Raw genomic sequence first — 12299 nt, forward strand, 5'->3', positions numbered from 1 at the left:
CCTGCCTCTGCCTCCCGAGTGCTGGGATTAAAGGCATAAGACACCACTGCCCAGCAAGAAATCCTTTTTCAAACTCACTTAAGGGTGTAGTTTAGGAATATCCTAAATGCTTCTCAATTCAATCACTTTAATTCGTAGGATTCAGCTTTTTTTTTTTTTTCCGAGACAGGGTTTCTCTGTGTAGCCCTGGCTGTCCTGGAACTCACTCTCTGTGGGGGTTTTTTTATGTTGAGCATTTACAGATATTACCAGGCTTCACAGTGATCAGTTCAATCCAAGTAGTTGAGTCATTAGTTCATCCCTCAAAGTAACAGATAGTAGTTTTAGAGTCTTCAGCATATGGAACATTAATGTTTATATCAGAAATTCTGCATCTCTATTACTGAAGATCAAAACTATGGATATAAAAATACAACTGAAAATCTACCAAAGACTGCACTCTCATTAAAAGGTCTGGTGTCTGTGCCACTAGGATGACGCTAAGCAAACATTATGCACTATGTTCTTCAGAGCGTTCCACGTGTGGCCTTTCTTACAACATAAGGTCAGTTGGGAGCAGAGTGTGCTTCTGCTGAACCGCCCTCCATCCTGTTCCCGCTTTCACCGCTCTCCTCACGAGGTGCCCTCAGACACAGAGGAGAGCTGTTCTGTTGAGGAGAGAGGAAGATCGACGCCACATGGATTATCTGAATATGGAGACTTTCTGTTTTATTTTAACATGTACATAAAAACATAAAGCATGCTCATATTAATGGAATATCATGTGATCCTTCCACAAATGAGTGTGTGTTGTATAATGTTAGATTCAGGTTAATTATCCTCCTTCCTCAAAGTTTACCATTGTGATGGCTATAGTCAGTATTCTTTTGTTTTAAAACTCTCTGAAGAAGAGATTCTTCCTTTGAATTCAAACCTAAACAGAAAAACTAGTTAAGAGTAAATTGAAGTTATTTCAGTCTCAATTGTCAAGAATACTGTTTTCTACTAAAACTCGGAGAGGGCTGAGGGAGTTAAATAAATGAATTAAGTGGAGTGAGTGTTGTCTCTCTGATGGGAGATTGTGGTTAATCTATTATGCAAGAAAAATATAAACATTAACTCTTACATTTATTTTTCAATAAAAGACATACAGCAAAGGTCCAGCCACTGATAGTTGTCTTTATTAAGTAATATCTTAAGAATTTTTATGTTGTTAAAGAATGATAACTCAAATTTGGTTTGAGTTAAAAGGAAGAATCTCTTCTTCAGAGAGTTTTAAAACAAAAGATACTGACTATACTCATCACAATGGTAAACTTTGAGGAGGTGAAAATGTAGGACTGGTACATTATACTATATTTCCTAGAAAATTAAGAAATAAGATGGAACATCTAGAGACTGCCATATCCGGGGATCCATCCCATAATCAGCTTCCAAACGCTGACACCATTGCGTACACTAGCAAGATTTTGCTGAACGGACCCAGATAGAGCTGTCTCTTGTGAGATTATGCTGGGACCTAACAAACACAGAAGTGGATGCTCACAGTCAGCTATTGGATGGATCATAGGGCCCCCAATGGAGGAGCTAGAGAAATTACCCAAGGAGCTAAAGGGATCTGCAACCCTATAGGTGGAACAACATTATGAACTAACCAGTACCCCCCTGGAGCTTGTGTCTCTAGCTGCATATGAATCAGAACATGGCCTAGTCACCCATCAGTGGAAAGAGAGGCCCATTAGTCGTGCAAACTTTATATGCCTCAGTACAGGGGAAAGCCAGGGCCAAGAACTGGAGTGGGTGGGTGGAGGAGTGGGTGGGGGAGCATGTGGGGGACTTTTGGGATAGCATTGGAAATGTAAATGAAATAAATACCCAATTAAAAAAAGGATTCTCAAAATAGCAAATTATTCTTGTTCTTTGAACAATTACAATCTTTCAAATATATAAATAAGAATAATGTATTTGAAGTATTACTATATAACTCAAAGTGAATGAGTGAGGAGTTAAATAACCTTCAGGACATAAAAACCACATCCAAATATTATTACTGAGTATTTTGAAGGATAGCAATGGCAGTAGAAATACTCAAAATATGGTCAGTGTAAAAAACAGGAGTTATTAGTGAACGTTTTGTATGAATAGGCTATACATTATCTGTAGGCTCTCCTATACTTATAGCCAGAGGAAAATGAACAATGCTCTTTAAATTCTCTATTAAAAGTCTGTGCAAATGACCAGGAGCACATACAAAATATTGTACATTCCATGCCCCAAAAACACAGCAAATAGTTTCTATTCTAAGTAGTAGCTTAAGCAAACTGCTATAGCCTGCTTCTTATAAATATAAAACAGGTAAATCATAGATCCAAGACCTATCATTTTATCTGGCAATGTCACAGTCTGTGCTAGGAATGTTTGTATGCTCTGAAATGCTACAGCTTGCATTTTACTGCTTATCTGTTGATAATATAATTTGTGCCTTTATGTTCAGGTGAAGTCACTGATATTCTCCAAGAAAGAAATATAAGCACTGTAGACAATAAGGTTCAAGAGCAATAAATGGTTTCAATATCAAATAGGTAAAATTTGTGTGTTTATGGAAACCACACAGAAACTCACTTCATCAAAGAAAATAATGTTGATTTCAGTTCTGAAGTGCCATTGGCATGACAACTCCCTGGAGAATAAATTTAGGGGCTCTGTGAAAAGCAATATTTATTTTTAAACAAGTACTTCAGTGACACCTTCATCTTTGCAAATGTGTAACTCATGATTTATGCATGAGAAGGGAAAGATTGCAATCTTCTCAGTAAGTCTTAGTCCAAATGAAACAAAAATTCAAAGACATTTACCTTTCTATTTGAGTGATAACAGGCTCTCACATGTATTTTCCAATAATTGCCTCAATTTTCTCATTCAGTTTGGCTGAGAATCTCCTGGTTCACTGCAGGTTTTTTTTTTTTCCTTCGTTTGCCCTCTGGGCATAAAGAAGGAACCAAAATTATACAAACCCAGCTCTGCTGCAGATTCCTAAAATGAAGAGCAAACAGTTGATGGCAGCCAAGAAAACAGTTAGGAGAGACTCTTGGTTACCATGGAATTAGAGACAACTCCAGAAAATCTTGTGTCAACATGGATTTTCAAATGACCAAGGACTGTTGTGAGAGGTTTTGCTGTGAAAGCAAGTAAATACAAAATTTGTTTGGAAAATCTGAAACACAGATGGCCACTGGCAGCCTGGTTAGACCCAGTTTTTGATGATTCTCTGTATGGGTGCACTAATAGTGGCTCTTAAGACTTTCTCTCTCTCTCTCTTTCTTTCTTTCTTTCTTTCTTTCTTTCTTTCTTTCTTTCTTTCTTTCTTTCTTTCTTTCTTTCTNCTCTTTCTTTCTTTCTTTCTTTCTTTCTTTCTTTCTTTCTTTCTTTCTTTCTTTCTTTCTTTCTTTCTTTCTCTCTCTCTCTCTCTCTCTCTTTTTCTTTCTTTCTTTCTTTCTTTCTTTCTTTCTTTCTTTCTTTCTTTCTTTCTTCTGTTTTCTTTCTTTTCTGAAGCATTAAGCAGAATTTTTCCTCTCATTAAATTCTTAACATTTGTGGAATTACCAAATCAAATGCAACTCAAATAAGGTTCATTTTACCTCTATTGTTTTTTGTTGTTGCTGCTTTTTTTTTAACAGCCTAACCACAGAATCCTCCCCTCACCACCTCCTCCCACCTACTCTCTTCCCTGCTCCACCTACCCTCCTCTCTTTCTCTTCAGGAAAGGAGTTACTGCCCAGCCATGGCATATCAAGCTGCAACAAAACAAGGCATCTCCTTTCCTATTGAGGCCAGTGTAGCTAACCAGTAGGAGGAAAACTTCCCAAAGGCAGGTAACAGAGCAAGAGACAATCCCTGGTCCCACTGTTAGGAGTCCCACAGGAAGACCAAGCTACACAACTGTAATATATGTGTTGAGGGCCTAGTACAGTTTCATGCAGGCCCCTGATTGGTTTTTGGTTTTGTTTTTGTTTTTTGTTTGTTTTGTTTGTTTGTTTCTTTCTGGATATTTTTCTTTATTTACATGTGGGAACTAAAAGGGATAAGGGAAGGAGGGGGGAAGGGAGGATAGCACACTTCCAGCCAGAGTTCCACCTATGCTCTGGGCAGGTGGACACAAGAGGGCTGACAGACAGATGCTTTCCACTCGGTTCCGGGTGGGCATCTAAGCCACTGACCCCATTCAACAAGGGGTGGACAAGGGACAGCCCCTGACCCGGGGCCTGGGACAACACCCTGTAGCCCCGGGTTATGAGAGAAAGGGCTTAGGGAGAGAGGTTCCCACACAGGCGAGAGTTTCCACAGCAGGCCTTGAGTCCAGGAGATAATCTATGGTTGTAGAGCTTTTTTATAGAAAGGCAGGGAGAAAGAGAAAAGATGGAAAGAGAGAGAGAGAGAGACCAGCCATAGCCAAGAGGAGAGAAGGGGAAAAAGGAGAGAGAGAAGAAAGGCTAGAGTAAGAGGGAGAGAGATAGGAGAGAGAGTGAGAGGAGAAAAGAGAGGAGAGAAGAGAATAAGAGGAGTAAGAGGAGTAAGAGCAAGAGATTGGGGGTGGGGGGAGGCAAACAGCCCCATTTATGGTGTGCTGTTTCTAGGTAACTGGGGAGGAGTCTAGCCTGAAGGTCAGAAGCTTGGGACATTGTCTATGTGACTACTAACCATGCTTCTCTTGTGGGGGGCTGATGGGTTGGTAACTTTGACAGGAGCCAGGGTTCCAGAAGACATGAGAGAACTCCTTCTCTATCCATGTAGGTTAATTATCATTACTGGGTCCCGGGGTTCCACATTTAACCTCGACTGGAGACCAGCCTGTCTGTGTATAGCCCAATGCCCAACATTTACATTACAAATATTTTCCCCTTTCCAGGTCTCCCCTTCAGAAACCCCCTATCCTATCCCTGCCCCTACCTCTATTAGGGTGCTCCACCACCCACCCAGCCACTCTCATCTTCCTACCCTGGAATTCCTCTACACTGGGGCATCAAACAATCTCAGGCCCAAGGGCCTCTCCTCCCACTGATGTCCAACAAGGGGATCCTCTACCACAAATGAGGCCAGAGCCATGGGTTCCTCCATGTGATCTCTTTGGTTGGTAGTCCAGTCCCTGGGAGCTCCAGTGGGTCTGGCCAGTTGACAACTGTTGCTCCCTCCACAAGACAATACACAAAGAATCAACAAATCCAAGAGCTGGTTATTTGAGAAACTCAACAAGATAGATAAACCCGTGGCCAGACTAACCAGAGGGCAGAGAAACTGTTTCCAAATTAGCAAAATAAGAAATGAAAAGGGAGACATAACAACAGAAAATGAGGAAATTCAAAAAAATCATCAGATCCTACTACAAAAATCTATATTCAACAAAACTGAAAAATCTCAATGAAATGGAAACTTTTTTAGACAGATTCCAGATACCAAAGTTAAATCATAATCAGATAAACAATCATCCATCATGATCAACTAGGCTTCACCCCAGAGATGCAGGGATGGTTCAATATGCAGAAATCCATCAATGTAAACCACTACATAACAAAACTCAAAGGAAAAAAAAAAACATGATCATTTCATTAGATGCTGAGCAAGCATTTGACAAAATTCAGCATCCCTTAATGTTAAAAGTCTTGGAAAGATCAGGAATTCAAGGCCCATACCTAAACAGTGAAAGCAATATATAGCAAACCAGTAGCCAACATCAAACTAAATGGAGAGAAACTGGAAGTAATCCCACTAAAATCAGGGACTAGACAAGGCTGCCCACTCTCTCCCTATCTTTTCAATATAGTACTTGGAGTCCTAGCCAGAGCAATTAGATAACAAAAGGAGGCCAAAGGAATACAAATCGGAAAAGAAGAAGTCAAAATATTACTAGTTGCAGATGATGTGATAGTATACTTAAGTGACCCTAAAAATTCCACCCGAGAACTCCTAAACCTGATAAACAACTTCAGAAAAGTGGCCAGATATATCAAACAAATCAGTAGCCTTCCTCTACTCAAAGAATAAACAGGCTGAGAAAGAAGTTAAGGAAACAACACTCTTCACAATAGTCACAAACAATATAAAATATCTTGATGTGACTTTAACCAAACAAGTGAAAGATCTGTATGACAAGAACTTCAAGTCTCTGAAGAAAGAAATCAAAGATCTCCCATGCTCATGGATTGGTAGGATTAATATAGTAAAAATGGCCAACTTGTTGAAAGCAATCTACAGATTTGCTGCAATCCCCATCAAAATCCCAACTCAATTTATCATAGAGTTAGAGAGAACATTTTTCAAATTCATTTGCAATTAAAAAAAAAACAGGATAGCAAAACCTATTCTCAACAGTAATAATAACAGTAATTTCTGGGGGAAATCACCACTCCTGACCTCAAGCTGCACTGCTGAGAAACAGTGATTAAAACAAAAACAAAACAAAACAAAACAAAACAAAACAAAACAAAACAAAACAAAACAAAACAAAACAAAACAAAACAAAACAAAACAAAACAAACATGGTATTGGTACAGTGACAGGCCGGAAGGTCAATGGAATTGAATTGAAGACCCAGAAATGAATCCACATACCTTTGGTAACTTGATCTTTGACAAAGGAGCTAAAATCATTCAGTGGAAAAAAGACAGCATTTACAACAAATGGTGGTAGTTCATCTGGCAGTTAGCATGAAGAAGAATGAAAATTAATCCACTCTTATCTCTCTGATCAAAGCTCAAATCCAATTGGATCAAGGACCTCCACATAAAACCAGATACACTGAACCTAATAGAAGCGAAAGTGAGGAATAGCCTTGAAGACATGGGCACAGGGGGAAATTCCTGAACAGAACACCAAGAATGGACAAGTGGAACCTCTTAAAATTGCAAAGCTTCTGTAAGGCAAAGAACCCGGTCAAACGGACAAAACAGCAACCAATAGATCAGGAAAAGATCTTTACCAATTAAACATCGGATAAAGGGCTGATATCCAATATATACAAAGAACTCAAAAAGTTAGACGAGCCCAGGTAAGTTAATTCTGTGGCATTTCTTGAGGTATCTTTGACTGCTCTGGCTTCCAAAATCCTTCCTCACCCTCTTCCACAGGATTCACCAAGCTCTGCCTAATGTTTGACTATGAGTCTCTGAATCAGTTTCTATCAGTTGATGGGTAAGTCTCTCTGATGACAATTGCTCTAGGCACCAATCTTTGATTGATATAGCAGAATGTTATGAGGATTCTTTTCATTGTTGCTGGTTTCTTTTGTTGTTTTGTTTTGTTTTGCTTTGTTTGTTTTATTTTGTTTTGCCAGTCCTATTTTATTCTGTCATAGATCTCTGGACTATCCAGACTCTGGATTTTAGCCATCCAAACAGTGGGCTTCCTCAAATGTCATTGATCTCAAGCTAGATCAGTCACTGCTTGGTCATGCCCACATTTTTTGTGCCACTATAAATCTATAAATTACTTTTGGTAAAATGTCAATTTCTTTCTATGTTAATTCTACCAATCCATGAGCATGGTACATCTTTCCACTATAAAGACATCTCAGTTTGAAACATCTAAGCTCCAAATACAAGATCTCCTACATTTACAAAAGAAACATTACTAAAGCTTAAATCACACCCCACACATTGAGAAGTGGGAGACTTCAATACCCCATTTTCACCAATGGACAGGTCATCCAGACAGAAACTAAACAGAGAAATAATGGAATAAATATGATGACTCAAATGGACCTAGTATCGCTATAGAACATTTCTCTCAAATATAAAAAAATATACCTTCCTCTCAGCACTTCATGGAGCCATTTCCAAAATTGACCATATACTTGACCACAAAGCAAGTCTCAACAGATACAAGAAAATAACTGCTTTCATCTTCTCAGTCCAAGATTAAAGGTAGATTTCAACAACAGAAAGCCAACAAACTCATGGAAAGTAAACAACTCTACTGAATGACTGCTAGTTCAAGGCAGAAATGAAGAAAGAAAGACCTCCTAGAGTTCAGTGAAAATGAATGCATAATATACCTAAATCTAGGGGACACAGTGAAAGTAGTGCTAAGAGGAAAGTCCATAGCACTAAGCACCTACATAAAGAAATTAGAGAGAACTCATTCTAGTAACTTAAAAGCACACCTGAATGCTCTAGAGCAAAAAAAAAGCAAACACTCCCAAAAGTAGTGATTAACAGGAAATAATCAAACTAAGAGGTCATGTCAGCCCTCAATAGAATAGAAAAAAACCAACAAAAAATAAAACAAACAAACAAACAAACAAACAAAAAACAATTCAAAGTTCAAAGAATCAATGAAACAAAGAGTTGGTTCTTGGAGAAAATCAACCCTTACCCAAAGTAACTGAAAGTTAGATGGATAGACAGACAGACAAAGAAAGATGGGGAAAAGGAACATCTTAATAAAAATCATTAACAAAAAGGGGGACATAACAACAGACCAAGTAAATCCAAAGCATCATTAGGTCAATTGTGAAAATCTTATACTCCCCAAAATTGGAAAAATCTAAAAGAAATGGACAAATTTTTGATAGATAACACTTGTCAAAGTTAAATAAATATTTGGTAAGCAATCTAAATAGACATAAACCCCTTAGGAGATAGAAGCAACCATTAAAATCTTCCAACCCCAAATAACCAAAGGCTGGAAGGTTTTAGTGCTTATTCTACCAGAATTTCAGAGAAGAGGTAATACTCCTCATATTATTCCACAAAGTAGAAACAGAGGAACAGAGCTGTATTCATTTTATGAGTCCTCAGACACTCTGATTCCCTAAGAGTACAACTCAATGAAAGAATTACACATCAACTTTCCTCATGAACGTTGATGCAAAAACACTTAATTCTGTTCTTAAATGAAAAAAAAAATGTAAATGGTCTGGCAGGAATGAAGAGATTCTAGAGATATTTGTTTTCTTCACTTTGGCTATCAGAAGACTAAAGTAATGGAACCCAAGGAATTGGAGTTTTCCAAGAGCTTTGAAAAGATTCCATACATGTTTAATGACTTGCAGACCAACGTACAGGAAAAATGGAAATAAGACAGTGACGAATCTAAGATGGGCAGGACTGCTTACTTAAGAATATACTTTTGTCTTTTTTTCATACCTTAACCTGTAAGATGAGTCTGATAAAGCGGCTGAGTATGAGATGGTGAACCAGCACTTCCTGAATTTCTTTGTTCTTGTTCCCAGTGTGACTTCATCAAACTCATCCCTCCTTTTAACTATCACTGTGTGTTTAATTAACTTACTGAAGACAGGTGGTTGAGGCAAGCGTGTTCAGGCTTTGATTTTAATAACTATGGCAATATAATCAGGTCAGAAGAGATTTTTTTGTTGTTGTTCATTTTGTTTTGCTCTCTGTGTTTCCTATTTCTTTCCCCTTTACTCCTGTTGTTTTCTTCTTGGTGTCTGCTGAGATTACATACAGATGGATCAGAAAAAGCAGAGACATTGAGGTAGAGTGATTGTGTATGAAGGTGTATGAGCAAATGTTGGTGTATGTGTGAAGTCCTTTGTCAACTCTGAGTGTCTTCGCTGTCCTTCTCTCAACCTTACTTTTTAAACCAGGCTATTTGACTGAGCCTGAAATTTACCATTCAGATAGATATGCAAATCACTCGGTCCCCATGACAATCCTGTCTCTGCTTCTGAAGGTTTTACAAACTCTGGCCTTTTAAATAGGTGCTGGAGTTGGGAAAGCAAGTATCCACATTTCCAGAGTAAGTACTATACTTACCTAGTTGTACTTACTACTACACTAGCACTCTACCCATGTAGTTCAACACCACAGATGGAGGAGGAAGTCAATGGAGCAGAGGAAAATAGTTTTGTAGTTCAAAAGCCCACCAGGACAAAAGATCAGTCAGTGCTATAAGGCATATGACTAGTGTTATGGGTCATTTGTATAGTAAGGCTTTCTTGTGTATACTCTTCCCTATAGTTCTTTACACAATGTCATGTATCACATGTCTCCTTAGCATTTTAAGTCTCCACAAATGAGTGTGTGTTTAGTATGATAATGAGACAGAGGTCATCACACTGGACCCTCTAATGTGCCTCTATACCTGTTCCAGTCAGTCAAGAGTTCCCAATCTTTGCTTTTGCTGACTGTTTTTTGTTGTTGTTGTTGTTGTTGTTGTTTTTTGCTTTTGTTTTTGCATATAGTAATGTGCTTTGTATGAAGCCTTTGGACCTCACACTCCACTCTATGCTCACTGTGATTTGCACATGCTAGGAAAAGCACATGCCTCTGAGCTAACAATCTTCCTTGCATTTCTTTCTTTCCAAGTAAGTGAGGTAAGACTAATGCAGAGTTTGGAATAGGATAAACCTGCATGCAAATTCTGAGATAGACCCATTTTTCCTTATTTTTAACCCATTTTTTAAATTAACATTCAATGTAATGGGTTTCCATATGACATTTTCTTACCCATTTGCCATCATATCGCACCGACTTACTTAATTAACCCTTTCCCACATTGCCCTTGCCCATCCTCCCATCATATTTTCCTCTCCTGTCCCAGACTCACTTTTAAAATGGACAAAATAGTTATCACACAAACCTCAGATTATCATTGAGAAAATGGGAGACAAGAAAATATACCTATGGAATAGATTTTGAGGATTCAATGAGATGATGTACCTAAATTGTCTGAAGTTATTGATTCAATGGAAATGGTCAAAGTAGAGGTCTCAAGCTTCTCTGAATATTCCTTTTTCTACTTTGTAACACACACACACTCCCTCACTCCATACCATACATACCACACATGCACACAAATACAACCACTATACACATCACACACACACACACACACATAGCACGACACACACACACACACACACACACACACACACACACAAACACATTAAAGAGTAAAGAAAATTAACTAAAATAGAGCTAAAAGGAGAAAAGAACAAATATGCCCATTTAAATGCAGTGTTCAATTGATATTGCCTTTCTTTATTGTAATTTGTACTGGGAAAATTTTCATCACTTTAAGTAAAGAAATAAGGTTATCCAATCCTTTGCATATTTCTACAGTATGTCCATGATCTGACTGGCTACCTACTGAGCACTTGGCCAAGGATTCCATCTGTGTTTAGTCTTGGGGTCAAAGAAGCATTTTTCTATGCTGAGAATTCAGAGTGGGAATCATTGAGCATAGAAGAAGACACAGATCTCTAGAGAAAAGCAATTATGTAACACTCGGTCACCATTCTCTAGTTATCCTCGAATGGCAGCAGATAGTATTAACCTTCCAATAGCCTTAGTTATTTACCAGAGTAACCAACAGGAATAGATATGACTTTCCTGATATGATGTACGATATTTGATTCAATGAATCAAAATTATTACTAAATATTTGATGATCACTTGTCAGGCACTATAGATTGTATTATAAGTAACATGACCATAGATCTAATTTTTATGGCTCTAGCCATCCAAGAAAAAAAGAACTTTAAGCTAAACCTTACACAATACACACAAGCTCAACCATCAGTAAAAATACGAAAGGACAAACATGGTCCTTCGTATTACTGAAAAGAAACCCTGCTATCCAGTGGGTTTGCCAGTGAGAATGCATTATGGAAGTAAGAGTATCACTGGGATGCTATGATGACAGCAAAAACAGAGTACTGTGGGTCTACTGAGAACTGGGAAGTGAAGTGGAATGGTGAGAATGTGTGAAAGAGAGGGAAGGCAACTGACTGGCCAAGGGCATTTAGAAATAATGGTCAGAGCAAAATGCAGGGCGGAGTCATGATAGATACGTGCAGTATTCCCATCAACACTTGTCAGAAACTAGGAAAAGATCCAAAGATTACCATTTCTCATTAAAGTTCCCCTGTAGAAAAGAAACTTCACCGTCTGCACAATCTCTGCCTTTATTGCCTGTGGGATAAGGGGAATTTTCTATTGCTTCAGAGTTTTGAGAAAATCCCCAGAATGGGAGAGAAAGCATAAAATATTTATGAAATAGAAGGACTGCAGTAAAGAACACATCCCACTTCCTACTCTTCCAGAGCTTAAAAAGAATATCAATTTCAGAGTGCCCATCAATATCTTTGTGATTCTTTATTTATCTTAATTTCACATAACAGTGTCAAGGGAGAGTCTGCATTCTTGCCCATAGAGAGGTTACTATAATTTGAATGCTGAATATCTCCCAAAGGTCTGTGCACAGAATGCTTTGTCACTAGGGTAATTCTTCTAGGAGATGTGGGTCCTATTAAAAGATTCTTAATATGTTGGAAGCATGCCATCAAATAGGATTCTGCA

General features: G+C 38.3%; 1 protein-coding gene across 1 annotated transcript in view; it reads right to left on the reverse strand.

Moving 5' to 3' along the window:
- The window catches only part of LOC110291855 (TD and POZ domain-containing protein 4-like), an 11130-nt gene extending 1905 nt beyond the window's left edge, over window positions 1-9225 (reverse strand). The window contains exons 1-2 of the mRNA XM_021159086.1: window positions 9126-9225; window positions 38-77 (exon numbers count right to left, since the gene is read on the reverse strand). Coding sequence (XP_021014745.1) covers window positions 38-77; window positions 9126-9225 — 140 coding nt within the window. The remainder of the gene's footprint in view (window positions 1-37; window positions 78-9125) is intronic.
- Window positions 9226-12299: the final 3074 nt, after the last annotated feature.

Source organism: Mus caroli, chromosome 3 (genome assembly GCF_900094665.2).
Source record: "Mus caroli chromosome 3, CAROLI_EIJ_v1.1, whole genome shotgun sequence".
Taxonomy (NCBI): Eukaryota; Metazoa; Chordata; class Mammalia; order Rodentia; family Muridae; genus Mus; species Mus caroli.